The 15,559-nt window shown below is 42.7% G+C and overlaps 1 protein-coding gene across 2 annotated transcripts in view; it reads left to right on the top strand.

Moving 5' to 3' along the window:
* The first annotated feature begins 3,924 nt into the window (after nt 1-3,924).
* Nucleotides 3,925-15,559, top strand: part of LOC121569207 (polypeptide N-acetylgalactosaminyltransferase 11) — a 31,039-nt gene continuing 19,404 nt past the window's right edge. The window contains exons 1-6 of one of the 2 annotated variants that reach the window (XM_041879970.2): nt 3,925-4,256; nt 11,565-11,867; nt 12,768-12,891; nt 13,988-14,154; nt 14,528-14,653; nt 15,018-15,267. In XM_041879970.2, the coding sequence (XP_041735904.1) occupies nt 11,603-11,867; nt 12,768-12,891; nt 13,988-14,154; nt 14,528-14,653; nt 15,018-15,267 (932 nt within the window). In that variant the 5' untranslated portion in view covers nt 3,925-4,256; nt 11,565-11,602. Of the gene's footprint in view, nt 4,257-8,466; nt 8,606-11,564; nt 11,868-12,767; nt 12,892-13,987; nt 14,155-14,527; nt 14,654-15,017; nt 15,268-15,559 lie in introns of those variants that run through there. The other variant, XM_041879971.1, reaches the window with a different exon arrangement.

Here is a 15,559-nt window from a genome sequence, read left to right as displayed (position 1 = left end):
TCAACTATGACAGACAAAATTAGGAAAAAAAATCCAGAAAATCACATTGTAGGATTTTTTATGAATTTATTTGCAAATTATGGTGGAAAATAAGTATTTGGTCAATAACAAAAGTTTCTCAATACTTTGTCATATACCCTTTGTTGGCAATGACACAGGTCAAACGTTTTCTGTAAGTCTTCACAAGGTTTTCACACACTGTTGCTGGTATTTTGGCCCATTCCTCCATGCAGATCTCCTCTAGAGCAGTGATGTTTTGGGCTGTCGCTGGGCAACACAGACGTTCAACTCCCCTCCAAAGATTTTCTATGGGGTTGAGATCTGGAGACTGGCTAGGCCACTCCAGGACCTTGAAATGCTTCTTACGAAGCCACTCCTTTGTTGTCCGGGCGGTGTGTTTGGGATCATTGTCATGCTGAAAGACCCAGCCACGTTTCATCTTCAATGCCCTTGCTGATGGAAGGAGGTTTTCACTCAAAATCTCACGATACATGGCCCCATTCATTCTTTCCTTTACACGGATCAGTCGTCCTGGTCCCTTTGCAGAAAAACAGCCCCAAAGCATGATGTTTCCATCCCCATGCTTCACAGTAGGTATGGTGTTCTTTGGATGCAACTCAGCATTATTTGTCCTCCAAACACGACAAGTTGAGTTTTTACCAAAAAGTTCTATTTTGGTTTCATCTGACCATATGACATTCTCCCAATCCTCTTCTGGATCATCCAAATGCACTCTAGCAAACTTCAGACGGGCCTGGACATGTACTGGCTTAAGCAGGGGGACATGTCTTGCACTGCAGGATTTGAGTCCCTGGCGGCGTAGTGTGTTACTGATGGTGCTTACTTTGGTCCCAGCTCTCTACAGGTCATTCACTAGGTCCCCCCGTGTGGTTCTGGGATTTTTGCTCACCGTTCTTGTGATCATTTTGACCCCCAGGGGGTGAGATCTTGCGTGGAGCCCCAGATCGAGGGAGATTATCAGTGGTCTTGTATGTCTTCCATTTCCTAATAATTGCTCCCACAGTTGATTTCTTCAAACCAAGCTGCTTACCTATTGCAGATTCAGTCTTCCCATCCTGGTGCAGGTCTACAATGTTGTTTCTGGTGTCCTTTGACAGTTCTTTGGTCTTGGCCATAGTGGAGTTTGGAGTGTGACTGTTTGAGGTTGTGGACAGGTGTCTTTTATACTGATAACAAGTTCAAACAGGTGCCATTAATACAGGTAACGAGTGGAGGACAGAGGAGCCTCTTAAAGAAGAAGTTACAGGTCTGTGAGAGCCAGAAATATTGCTTGTTTGTAGGTGACCAAATACTTATTTTCCACCATAATTTGCAAATAAATTCATTAAAAATCCTACAATGTGATTTTCTGGAGAAAAAAAATCTCAATTTGTTTGTCATAGTTGACGTGTACTTATGATGAAAATTACAGGCCTCTCTCATCTTTTTAAGTGGGAGAACTTGCACAATTGGTGGCTGACTAAATACTTTTTTTCCCCTCTGTATACATTCTATTGCTAGTGACAACAAGGTGAAATGAAACAAAATGGTACAAACAGAGAATGTAAATGAGGCTCAGGTTCAAAACATATTGCCTGTGGAGAGTTTAAATTAGGGAATGTCAACTGCTCAAAGAAGACCCTCAGACTGCCACCTAATATGCCAAATGTACACACGTTTGAGGATGAAGAACCTGCGTCTGATTTTCATCCTGATGTAGCCAAGAGTTCGTTTGAAGAAGTGTCAGTGGTGCAGCTCAATCAAATCTCAGACACACAAGATATTGGTAATGAATACTACCACTTAGAGACAGAATGTTGTGGTAGAGGTTTCTCAGATGAGGAAATCGTAAGCTCTATGACAACTGAATCAGATGAGCAGTATGTAACTGGAGAGGTTGAAGTCGAAATAAGCGAGGATACACTCAAATGTGTTTTTTCAGATTAGGCACATTTTGGAGGGTTCAGGCATACCACTCCAAATAAAGGTGTGTTTACATTGACTCATGATGAATGGGATAGGGTCTATTCGGAGAGAAGTGGTAGGTATTTCAAAAAGGTGTCATGGGTAGGCCTATTTGCAGGATAGATTAAAGAGCCCAATCCTTAATGTGTAGTACACTTTTGATATTATGCATTTCAGTCACTCAGAAAAGAATTTATCTAAAAACAAAAATAGAGCTCCAGAGAGGGAGCGACTTGCATTATCATTACATAATACTGTCGCATATAAGGTGCACAGGGAATAATTAGCCAATAATAATACATCAGTATTGAGAAACATAACATCTGAACAATGCACAAATACCTTTTGAGATTCTGATGAAGTCAAGTCACTGCAATTACTGAAAGAAAAACTTAAGAATGAAACATCGGCACAAATAATAGTTTTTCCTGTACAGTGCTATATTTGTACCATATAGTGTCCAGGCACCCCACTGTAAGCTATTTGACCAGAGTAAAAGTCCAGCAACACTTCATATGCTAAATGGCATCTTTTAAATATTATTCAGAGCCCCATGAAATGACACCATAAATTGATTCTACAGACCCTACTGAGTACTCCCCCACCCCACTTTTACATTGGCACAAATCATATTTTTTTTCTCTAATAAGCCCATATGTATATACAGTGGATTCACATTGTGGCCAATGGAATGGGTGGAGTAAAATGTCAGCAACACTCCATATTATTCAGTGCCCCATGAAATGACACCATATATGGATTCTACAGGCCTTACTGAGTATTCCCTACAATACTTTTACTGTGACACCTAGAATAGTTTTTGCTCTATAAGCTAATATGTATTTCATATACAGTGATTTGCATTGATGGTATTTATTTGACCTTGGAACATGTTTTATAACCCAAACGTAATGCAAATGTCACTTAAATATGAACAAATATTAATCATTGTTAATGTTTAGACAATTATTTGTAATATATCATGAATAAATACAGGCCATTGACACTTTTGTTGTATTACGTAGATAACGTATTTTTAGAAATGTTTAGAAATTCCGTGACCCGGAATTACAATTTTAGTGTTGCTGACGAGACGCTGATCGCTATAGACCACTTTCTGTGTTTACAAACATTGCCGCACGAGGGCGATGTGCGCAAATTGGTGGCAGAACAAGGGGGAGGTCTTTAAGAACGCCAGCAGAAAAAGCCTCTATTTACATGTTGCTTATGAGTGCATTTCACACTACTTGTGGATTATAATTCGATTTTAAGGCTCGTATGACTGTCCTGCTTAATATAATGTTTGTGTCATCATCGAAAATCAACGGCATTATACTTAAAAAATACTTCAACCAGTAAAATGGCTCTTTGGCTAGCTTTTGCTACAGCCTATATCAATGAGCGTTAGCATTCTAGCTAACAACTGCTGCATCCAAAATAGATATTTTGCAAAGATTACAACCAAATGTAGTCTTAGCGACTGTTCAAGCAAGAATCAAAACATCATTGTAAGCATATGAGAACGTAAAAAAATTATTTTGCTTAGAAGTAATAAAAACGTAAATCTATGTTGAATGGGCGCAGATGGCTATGGCTTTCTTACTGCCGCCAAGAGTCTCGCGCATCTGTGCGTAACGTCAGTGTGTCCAGTACTGGAAAAAGGGCCAGTGTAGCTCAGTTGGTAAAGCATGGCGCTTGCAACGCCAGGGTTGTGGGTTCGATTCCCACGGGGGGCCAGTATGAAGAAGAAAAAAAATGCACTCACTAACTGTAAATCGCTCTGGATAAGAGCGTCTGCTAAATGACTAAAATGTAAAATTAATATAGTGGCACAGATACAAAGATGAATCCTCTATCTATCTCTATGGTTCACACTAGTTGACTGCAGGCTTGTTCGAGTTTCGATTGGTCTGAACTGAGTGAATTGCTCATATCTGATTGGGTAATCCAGTTTTAGGAACTCCTACTATTACCGCCGCGGCACAGACCCACTCACTGTAAGAGAGACTGCACTCCAAGGTAGTGCATCAGAAAAGGGTATCTAGCTAACGTTAGCTATAGCTATTTTACGTGGTGTATTGTGTTGTTGTAAGCCAACGTAAAATAATGGTTAAGCCGCTAGAAAAGGATTTGGATGGGATCAATGGGATGTAGTTCTGTGTCACGAGGGTGGTTGTTGTGTACTAACGGTGGGGAGGTATAACTTGGGTCTTGACGCCGTCTACCTAGCCAACGGAATTTGCAACACCAGCATAGACAAATTGGGATGGCCAAGAAGCAAGTGCATCATCGTAAGTTTATATGACACTTTTATTTTCAGAAATGTTGGCATGCCAATCTTCCTTCGAGTTGCCTCGGGTCTCGCTCACAGGCGATTTCAGGGCTCGCGCTAAATAGCCAGCGGGCAGCAAAGCTAGCTAACGTTAGTTGCTTATTGTTTTATTGATTGGTGTGATCACTGAAATTAATGACCAAGATTAAATGTCAACTCATGTGTTAGCTAAAGCGTAGTAACTAACTTGCTAGCATGTATTGTATTGCATGCTAGCTAACAACTAGAAGTTTGCCAATCAGTGTTGCTATAGCTGAAGAGAGATATAGCTAAATTGCTATGCATATTAGCAGCTAATAGCGTACTCAACTAGTTTGCTTGCTACTGTAACGTCAGTTCACTCTTGATCCCTGGCAACTAACTATAACGTTATCCGTCTAGCTAGCTTGTTAGCTGACCTTGCAAAATAGCCAACTTTAGTTATCGTTAACTAACTACTTGTAGATAGATTAGTGAATGCACCCATGCATTCTGCTTAGCTACCATATAAGAACAAGCTATTAGTAAAGTTTCTGCGAGTGCTAGCTACATCAGTAAACTAGCGTATACATTCTAGCTACGTTAGCTACACCGAATGTGTTCTAGCGTCCTCTATGGCTAAAATGCCATAGATGCGTTGAACCTGCCTGTAAAAACACAATGACGATGGCTGACAAGCCAGATCTACATGACTAAAACGCTCATATTTTAGACCTCAAACTAAGGATATCAAGCTTAGTAAAAGCAGCCATGTATTATAATACAAAAAACTATACAGAAAAATAAACCAGTTGGCATGGGCACTAGTCTGTTGAACTTTCCCTGGTTGGGTGTGATCTAATCCAGTTGTGGGGACGCCAGTAGCACCACTGGGGGATGTGTTTGTCTAGTTGGTACTGGATTATCTTTTAAAGATGATGGTGCATGGAGAAGGATGGAAACGGAATGCCAGAGGTCCAGTGCAAAAGAGGTGGTGGATTTATTAACCTAAAGAGTTACAAAAATAAGAATGAATAAATGTAACATTAAGGATCCCGGGATATGAGAATGACAAAAGAAAGCTTAATTAATTAGAACAAATAAATAATAAGTTTATACAAAGTCTCCACAACCTCAGAACAAGCTGTTAACCAAAAACCTATCTGGGCCCAGCTAAATACATACACAGAGCCCTACCCAGCTTGGACTGAACCATTACTGCAGTTAAGTAGAGGGTAGGCTACACAACCGGAAGTTCAGAGTAAATGCTATCAAACATGATCACAATAGGTTTTTAACATTCGTTTTACATAACCTCAATGGCATAATAGTATCGCAATATATGATTCAATATTTATGCTGCAGTAACATGATATTCAATAGATATGGCACTAGGCCTATTGACAATAGTCAAATCAAATGTTATTTGTCACATGCGCCGAATACATCAGGTGTAGACTTTACTGTGAAATGCTTACTTACGAGCCCTTTCCCAACAACGCAGAGTTAAAAAGTAAGAACATTAGCATAACAAAAGGAAATGGTAACACAAAATACCAATAACGAGGCTATATACAGTACCGGTACTGAGTCAATGTGCTGGGGTACAGGTAGTTGAGGTAATATTTACATGGAGGTAGGGGTAAAAGTGTCTAGGTAATCAGGATAGATGATAAACAGAGTAGCAGCAGCGAGTGTGCAATGGTGTCTGTGTGTGTGTGTGTGTGTTGGTATAGTGAGTGTGTGAGTAGAGTCCAGTGAGTGTGCATAGAGCCAGTGCAAGAGCGTCAGTGCCATACCAAGCGGTGATGCAACCAGTCAAGATGCTCTTAATGGTGCAGCTGTATAACTTCTTGAGGATCTGAGGGCCCATGCCAAATCTTTTCAGCCTCCTGAGGGGGAAGAAGCATTGTCTTGCCCTCTTCACGACTGTGTTGGTGTGTTTGGACCATGATAGGTCCTTAGTGATGTGGTACTTGAAGCTCTCGACCCGCTCCACTACAGCCCCATTGATGTGAATGGGGATGTGCTTGGCCCTCCATTTCATGTAGTCTACGATCAGCTCCTTTGTTTTACTGACATTGAGGGAGAGGTTGTTGTCCTGGCACCACACTACTAGGTCTCTGACCTCCATATAGGCTGTCTCATCGTCGTCGGTAATCAGGCCTACCACCGTCGTGTCATCGGCAAACTTAATGGAGTTGTGCGCGGCCACGCAATCTTGGGTGAACAGGGAGGACAGGAGGGGACAAAGCACATGCCCCCGTGTTGAGGGTCAGCATGGCGGATGTGTTGTTGCCTACCCTCACCACCTGGGGGTGGCCCGTCAGGAAATCCGGGCAGCCATACAGTCCAAATCACTGCTGCAATATGGCAGCTTCAGATTATACTAATGGCATGAGCCCCTCGGTTATTGTTTCAGCTGGAGAAAGGCTCCAGGTGGCTAATTATAGACCAGATCTAATTATAGACCAGATCTGTGTTTTTTTTCTTCCAGCGTTTAATCTTTTGTAATGGGGCCAGTTCAGCATATTTGAAAAGTTGTTATTCATGTAAAAGTGTGGTGTGTGTGTGACGGGGCTATGCCAGAGAAAGAGACTGCAAGTATATTTGAACTTGTGCTGCTCGTCCCATTTTCTACATTAAAACCAGAAGGGAACTGAATTAGCAAGGCTCTGTTCTCTTTTCTGTGGTACAATTTAAAACGGCCTTGTCCCTCTGGACCACTGTGGCTACATCTGAGGAATCCCATTTAGCTCGGTGCCAACTTTAATTTACAGTCCCCTTATTCTCAAGTTGAAGTGCTGAGAAACTCTGGGCTCGAAAAGCAATCAACTCCTCCTTCGTGTGAAACACCTGCACTCCTCTGAAATGGATATTGCTTTTGTTAATAAATTCAGGCAGAGTCATTTCGAAAGTTAGTGTCCTTTCCACTTCTTTCACACACAATATCTAAGCCTTTTCCATTTAGAAAGTGTAAAGAGAGCAACTTGCCTAATTTGTGACCAAGCATTGAGCATCCAGGCCTCAATTACTGTCCTGAAGTAGCATTAGGCCTAGGCTACGTGCGCTGATGCTCATTAACGTTTAGGCTACAGTTAGCAGCTCTTTTGCACTGGCCCCTTCTTCAGCCATGGATCAATGGGACAGTCTGGAGCCCTGACCCACAGACAGCCTAATGGGACAGCGGTATCCAGTTGATAGTCCTGTTATTTGACCAACTGTCAGAGCTCAAGGGCAGGTCCTTAGTTTCCCATGTCTGTGACCACAACAAAAGACTTAGCTTTAAGTCTGTCTCTTGCCTTATTTATTAAAGCATGGGGTGGTTTGACATTGAATCAAAAACATGAACATATGGGAGATGCTACTCTAAGCATGACATGCAAGGTACATTACGAAGACCAATGCCTGCAGTGCACGCTGACAGACAATGTCAGAGAAGGACGTTATAATAACGGCAATGACCAGTCAAAATGTATTTTGTTGATGCAGAATCTGTTAATCCATATAGGATTATAGGACAACTGGATTTAAACAATGTTATCATGCACATAGCCTAGATGTCCCTTCAAGAGTCACTATTAGATAATGAGGCAGGTTGGCAGGCTTCCCTGGGTAAAGCCTTCCCCCACTGGTGTTTTAATTGTTGATGAAATATTGAATTTCTCGTGTTGCTGGGCTCAATGTCTTTTATAGCAGCCCTAGGCAGGGCAGGGGGTTAGGAACCAGAGCCAGGCTGCTTATCTCCTAACTGTGTCTCAGAGATCTCAAATTCTAGAACTTTCCCTTTCATAGTCCCCTCCCAGCCCGGCTTGGTCCCTCTGATGAATTTGTGTTGGAGTGGCGATGTCATTGTTGTGCTCTGTGTGAAACTGAGTGGGCTCTTCGGTGTCCTGGTGTCTAGTAAGACACTTAGAAATATACCAATTTTTTCAGCAAGTTGCAAATGTTACATGGCTGAAGATCGAAATGTACTAATTAAAAAATTAATTGTGTACGGGATTAGGCTAAATTAAGTAAAAGCCACACATTGTTATCCTAGATGGCACTTTAGATTATTAACTCATTTATAAAGTAACCTAGTAGGCCTATAGAAAGGTGAGCAGAATGATTGAGTTCCTAGCCCTGCCATGGCAACAGTCACATCTGAAAAAGCCATGGGCATAAATAGGTCCGTAGAAGCAGGATCTGGGGTCAGTTGGCAGCTTATCTCCATAGCGGGTAGTGCCCCTCTCCTCCTTGGCATCATGGTTTAGCAGGACGACTTGTCTCCAGTTACTCTGATATTTTTGTTGTATGTTTCTGCAACGTCATCAGATCCAGGCGATCATGAAATAATGCAGGGTATCAGTGAGTAGTATGACTGCGTATTTTGATATTCGAGAGTTTGGGACTTAAAGGTTCTATCTGCATTTTTGTCAAAATTTAGTTATTGACATAGCCTTGTTCTGTTCAATGTTCTCTACCTATATAGTACTCTAAATACCCCAATTCATGTTGTTAAATTCAAAATGATACTAGATCAGTATTTCTGACACCATTCAAACCAATTAGGGTTCGGAACTTTAAAGCCAATCATCTTTTTGCAGATAGAATCTTATAGTCCCAAGCTCTCGGATGGTCATCTAGCAAGCCTAAATCATAGCCTAGATCACCTTACTAACTGGTTTATTCTGAAGCGGGTTCATTGTTTTTATACTTTTAAAAATACGACTGTTTAGTTTAGCAAAGAACAATCTAGTATTTTCCTGAATCATCTCTGGTTTGTTAAATCAGTGGCAGGTCACCCCAGCCTCAGGTCAGCTCACTTGAAACCAACAGGAGCTCAGGGTTTTCCTGTTGAACTAGGCCTATTTGGTTTTACATTTAGGCTAATCATTGATGTGTTTAACAGACTTGTTTTGCTGAGTACCATAGTTTTTGTGTTAGTTAGCCTAGTATATGAATATTGGCCTAACTATTCATGTGAACTTTTTGGGATTCATTCTCTCATGCATTTGTGAGTGATGTGTGTGGTTAATGGTTAACTTGTTGGTGAAATTAAAAGACCTTTGTCCTTATAACGTTCTGTTTTTTTTCTGGGAAATAAACAGCTATCAACATTTTGACATTAGCTAACCTATAAAATGTTTGTTATACTGCTGACTACAGAAATATAAACTAGTTTAGCAGGTGATACTAGTGCATTGGTGCATGTCATTAAGCCTAATTTCCTTTGTTTATTTACGAAAGTAGAAAGTATTAGGATTCTTTCTCATACTTTGGTACCACCTAGATGTGCTTATGCAAAAACCAATTCCCACTTCTTTAAAACAATGTATTTCCTTTGGTCAAAAGGCAGTGGGGCAGTATAGGCTACATGTGGGCTGTGAGTGGTGGCACTAACCACTAGGTCACCCAAGCCACATGGCTCACCTCTTGAGGTTGGCAATGGGTATGCCATAAAGCATGTTGCACTTGGTGTCTTTCCCGTAACATTTGGCAGACTGTGTGAGCTTCTTACCATAGCGCAGTCTGTCCACTTCAACTAGGCCTAATGAGTGATTCCTCACGAAACCAGGACAAAGAAAATACCATGATTTGGGGGATTTTCACAAAATGTAAACCATATAGTCCTTTGGAGGAAGGATGGTTGACATTTGTATCTAAAAGCATAATTGAGAAATAATTAATCAAAGTTGGTATATGTATGACATTTTGGCCTTTTAACCCAGTCCTCCTTTAAGACTCCATCATCTTCCATCTGTAGGTGCTACAAAGCAAAAATAGTTGTCAATGAAGCTTTACCGCTTGCTCTGTAATATGTAGGCCTATTATTTAATAGTCTAATCCTTTCATCACATGCAGTGCTACTTCTTCCATATTTATCCATCTATGGGTTTACACTTGTTCTATCTCTCCCAAATGTCCTTCTTAATGACTCTGTCTTTCTCTGTCTTTTTCCTCTCACATCTCTGATCATCTTCCCATTTTCAGCTGTGTTTCTCCTCATTCCTTTTCACTGGTCTGACTAACGAGCCACTAAGTTCCACAGCAAAACAACACTGTGACGTCCGTGTGCATCTTGTCACCAATTAATCATGCTTAGGCCTTAGTCTGTTTTTCAGAGGACTCACCTTGTTTCAACCCTGCTGTCCTCATCTGACATAAATTGTGATGGCTCAAATCCCCCAGGCTTGGTTCTTTTGTTGTGTTCAATGTAACTCTTAAGATTTGTAAATCTGTTTGAATGTAGTGCCAAAAGCGCACAATTTCAACCAGACTGGTTGAAATGCACATATCTGAAATTCCTTGTTTTTCTGCCAGAGATGAGCAAAAAGAGGAAGGCGTAAATTATTCTGGATGTTTGTGGGTTATAAATAGCTGTGCGTTTCCAGAGCGTTTTGTGTCTAAGTAAAATCCTCAGCTGGATAACTTTTTTTCTTCCTTTCATGTGTTTGTCTATAAAGTTCAGGCTATTCATAGAAACTTCAATGAACTCATATCTGCTCAATCATTTCTGAGAACTCACTCAATGCACAGCAGAACTGCTTGTATGCTGAACCATTAGCTTCCATCTAGACCAGGGATGGGCAACTGGCGGCCTGCGTGCCCCCCCTTTTGTAGGCCCGCAGACCAATATTATTATTATTATTATTTATTCTATTTAATTTTTGGTTATTTTTTTTAGGAACTAAGTCGTGATGTCAACATACTGTTGAGAGTTAGCACCTTGTGTATTCTTTTTTTCCATTTCGAAATGTGGTTGTGCATCAGCAGTCACTCAATTAGCCCATGTCAGCTAAATTCTTTTAGATTGGTATATTAGTCTAGCGGCCAGCTATCTAAACTTGTAGTAAGCATGGTCGAATTACCGACCGGTGTGGGGCCCATTGATCATCAGTTGTCATATTAAAAACTGCAAACGTTTGCCTCCACCCTATTGCAAAATGTGTAGAATGGCAGGAAATTAGCTGTAAAAGTGCAAATTTTTCTGTCCATCCCATGGCAAAATGAGTAGAATTGCATGAGGTGAGTTATACAATTGCATAATCTTCTCTCCACCCCATGGCAAAATGTGTAGAATTGCAGCAAACATGGTTTAAAATGGCAACATTTTCTCTACGCCCCATGGCAAAATGTGCAGAATTGCAGGAAATTAACTTTAAAACGTGCGATTTCTTTCTCTTCACTGTCACGGGGGGCGCTAAAATGGAACCAGTACGGCCCCTCATGATGAGTTCCGTTTTTTTGTGGCCCCCAGCTCCATCAGAGTTGCCCATCCCTTATCTAGACCTTTTCCGTGTTGTCTCTCTGGTTTCCTCGACAGGGGCATGAGTATGGACCACAGACGATGCTAGGGCTACCATGGGCAGCGTCACACTGCGCTACTTCTGCTATGGCTGCCTCTTCACCTCTGTGACCTGGTCCGTCCTGCTCTTCCTCTACTTCAGCCTGGGCCAGGATGGCGGCCGGCCCTCCTTCAGGAATGTGCCCGTCCAGAGGCCCCAGTCCCACCGCTTCCAGTCCCGCTTCACCAGGAGCCCTGGAGGAGGGCCAGAGCAAGGCATCAAGGCAATCCCTGCAGCAGGAGCAAGAGGCAACAAACAGGCCGATCTCTCTCCGGAGATGGGTAAGTAAGCCCTTCAAAGCATGAAACTTGAAAACGGCCCCTATTGGTCAAATATGATTTCTCTCTCATCTATATACAGAACTTAAGAGGGGTGTACGTGAGAAGGAATGTTATGATAGGAGTTTATAAAGGAGCTGGCTTAGAAGAATATCTAAAAATGTTTGTTAACAAAGCTCATGTGAACTGCATCATAACCAGCTCCTATGGACTGCATTGCCTTCAGAGTTTCACAAACATCTGGAATGATGAGCTCTCAAAGCTCCACAAGCGCACTCGTAGTCATGACAGATTCTCGAAAGGTTAGGACATTTTGACAGTCTGTATTATTCATTGGTCCCCAAGGGACGTTTGTAGTGTCAACCAATGAAACATTTAACAGGTAGTCAGACTGATGTGAAAACGATCGACTCCAAAGTGTAGCCTAGGCTATTCCACAATGCCTTTATGTGTCAATGCCCATTTGGAGCTGGACAGTGAGAAACATAGGAACAATCAAGCTAACCATAACTCATTACGGATTATCGTTGAGCAAGTTCGGTTGGCATTGAGTGATTATTATTTTATTTTTTAACTGTCCGAAGCAGGTGCGAAGAAACACATAAATGGTGCATTGCAGCAATAAAAAGGCATGTTTGAAGTGTCTTTGAATTGGAGTGAGGCCTTCAGATGGCTGGTAAGTGAGTTGTTTCCATGGTTGCACAGAGTTACTAAGCAAAGCATTACCACACTCAGGATGAAGGCTGCTTGTGTTACCATGGCAACATGGACCAGCCTACCCACCCCATTAGTGGATGCATCAATAAAATACTCATACTGACCAACTGCCACAAGCACCCATACTATTCTTAACGATTGAAGCCATTTGCATCCTTTTTCCCCATCCTATCTTTTCCTCTTCAGGTATGATTTTTAATGAGCAAGACCAGGAGGTTCGAGACACGGGCTATCACAAGCACGCTTTCAATGTACTTATCAGCAATCGACTGGGCTACCACCGAGACCTCCCTGACACTAGGGATGACAAGTGAGTGAGAGAGCGACAGTGTGTGAGTGTGTGTATGGCATATATTTGGGTTTATTGACTCGATGAAAGTGAACAGCTGACAGTGACGCAGCACTTTGCAAGCCATCATGAAGGGTAATGGTAGCCAAAGGCTAAATGGGAAATCATGTCAATCTCTCTCTGCCTGCCCTGTAGCCCCTATGAAATCCAAAGACAAGCAAAAGCATCTGTCTAGAGATGCACTGATCCGAGGCTAACAAGTAGACCTGCAGGTTGGAGTATTCCCACATGTTGTGTGTTACGATGAGTTGCTTGTAAATGCAAACATGAATTGGCTTGGTCAGTCTTGACAATCATTGGTAGAATCAGGTGGTTTTAGGAGAGTTTGTAAATCCTGCTTACTCTGCAGACATGTTAGGATATGGCAGAGAGTGAGTAGTTAAGGCATACTATTTTACAGGAGCAAAGGGTAAAGACTTAACGTTTCCAAGGGGCAAGGATTTTACAAGGTTGAGGAAAGCTCTGTAGGTGTGACCGTAATGATCAAAATGTTTCACTACAAGCTGCACAGTGAAACAGCATGAGTGTTTTATGCATTCCATTACTAAAGATGGTGAATACAGACCCTAGTTATGTTGTTTGTCCCTGTCAAAGACAGGACTCTAGTGCCCAAAATACAGTTTTAGCATGGGCAGTGCCATTGAGAATTTTCACCATTTTGAAGCAGTCAACTGGGTGAGACTTCCTATGGGTTAAGGAAGGATCACATAATTCCATCCAGGTCACCAGGAGGGATCAGCCAATGAATTATACTATTGAGGAAACATTCCATAACTGCAGGTGTAAATCGGCAACCTTGGCTTTATACCTGTTCAAACAACACACTCTAGATGGCCGTGTGCACCCTTTCAGTTTGTTTACCAACTCATAGAAGTAGTAGTAGAAGAAGAAAATGGAATACTTCAAAATGGAGATGGCCTCAATGGTGCTGCCCATGCTCTCACAGACACCATAATGGGGCAGATAGAATGATGCAATGTCTATGGTCCCTGTTATGACACCCAGTGGTTTGCTAATATGTGCTGATGGCATCGCCCACCCCCTCTCTGTCTCTCAGGTGCCGAGACAGGATCTATCCTCTGTCCCTCCCCACAGCCAGCGTAGTGATCTGCTTCTTCAACGAGGCGTTCTCCGCCCTCCTGCGCACCGTGCACAGCGTCCTGGATCGCACACCGGCCTACCTGCTGCATGAGATTATACTGGTGGATGACAGCAGTGAACTAGGCAAGCTGCTCATTCCAGTTTTGTATCTCTATTTAGGACGTGAACTCTTGGATTTGTTCAGGCTCGCCGGAGCGAAGTAGACTATAACAAGACCCAGTAAATGATTGGATGCTGTCGTGGAATGTGTGCGTCTGTCTACAGTGTGCATGCTTCATTACCTAGTTGGTGAACAAATGCAGGCTACTGTATTGTGTTGACGTTATTGAATGCCTGTGTGTAAATAAAGTCAGACCAGTCCATCTAAATCTCCTCATTAGACCCTTGTCAAAGTGATCTTGGATCTCAATAGGATCTACCTGTATAAATGAAGGATAAATAAAGATCACTCAACGGAGCTCCACCTGAAAGCCCATGTCCTGTCCCTCCACCACAGCTGACCTGAAGGAAGACCTAGACACCTATGTCCAGCACAACCTCCAGGGCAAGTTCAAGGTGGTCCGCAACGAGAAGAGAGAAGGACTGATCCGAGGGAGGATGATCGGGGCCTCTCATGCCACCGGTGAGCCCTTCCGAAACCATAACTCTTCACTAATGTAACATATGCCCGTTGAGGCAGGGATGCAGGTAAAATATCTATGTTTACTGTATGTTGTCCATCAAGTTCCACACGGAAGTAATAGTGTTGTATTATGATCAACGGCAGTATGATGGGGGACCATGCTACAGAGGAACCAAACAGTGTGTGTGAACAGTGTGTGCGCGCAAATGTCAAATTCCTGTAGATGTATACCCTTAGCCCCAAGAACCACTGATCTAAGAACCATTGACGATATCACGCCTCGGATACATCCACACTAGCCACACCTTCTCACTCTCCCCATTCTTCTCCATCCTCTCTCCTGATTGATGTTTCCTCTCTGAAGGGGAGGTGCTGGTGTTCCTGGACAGCCACTGCGAGGTGAATGAGGCATGGCTGCAGCCCCTGCTGGCGCCCATCCAGCGGGACCGCAAAACGGTGGTGTGTCCCGTCATCGACATCATTAGCGCCGATACCCTGGCCTACAGTCCCTCGCCCATCGTCCGGGGGGGCTTCAACTGGGGGCTACACTTCAAGTGGGACCCTGTGCCCGCCTCGGAGCTCAACAGCCCTGACGGAGCACTGGGTGCCATCAGGTAACCTCCTGGTGGGAAACCAACCAGACCTTGTCGGGAATAATTGATTTGCTCAAGGTGTGGAAAATGCTGAACCCAAGGATAAGGCGAACGACTTCTATGTTTAAAGGTTTAATAGACAGACATGCATATGGAGAGACAGACACATTCCTCTGAGAGGTTCCAATCTGCCCCGTTCCAAAGACAAGACACTCATTATACACTCATCCTTATCTCTGTTCTCTCTCCAGCTGCCTCCGAGTTCCTGGGCCCTGGTCAAAACATAAGCCAGAGTGAAGTGAACCATGGAGTA

Source organism: Coregonus clupeaformis, chromosome 7, assembly GCF_020615455.1.
Source record: "Coregonus clupeaformis isolate EN_2021a chromosome 7, ASM2061545v1, whole genome shotgun sequence".
In the NCBI taxonomy this organism is placed as follows: domain Eukaryota; kingdom Metazoa; phylum Chordata; class Actinopteri; order Salmoniformes; family Salmonidae; genus Coregonus; species Coregonus clupeaformis.
Note: the sequence above shows the minus strand (reverse complement) of the source record. Positions and strands in the feature narration are given on the sequence as shown.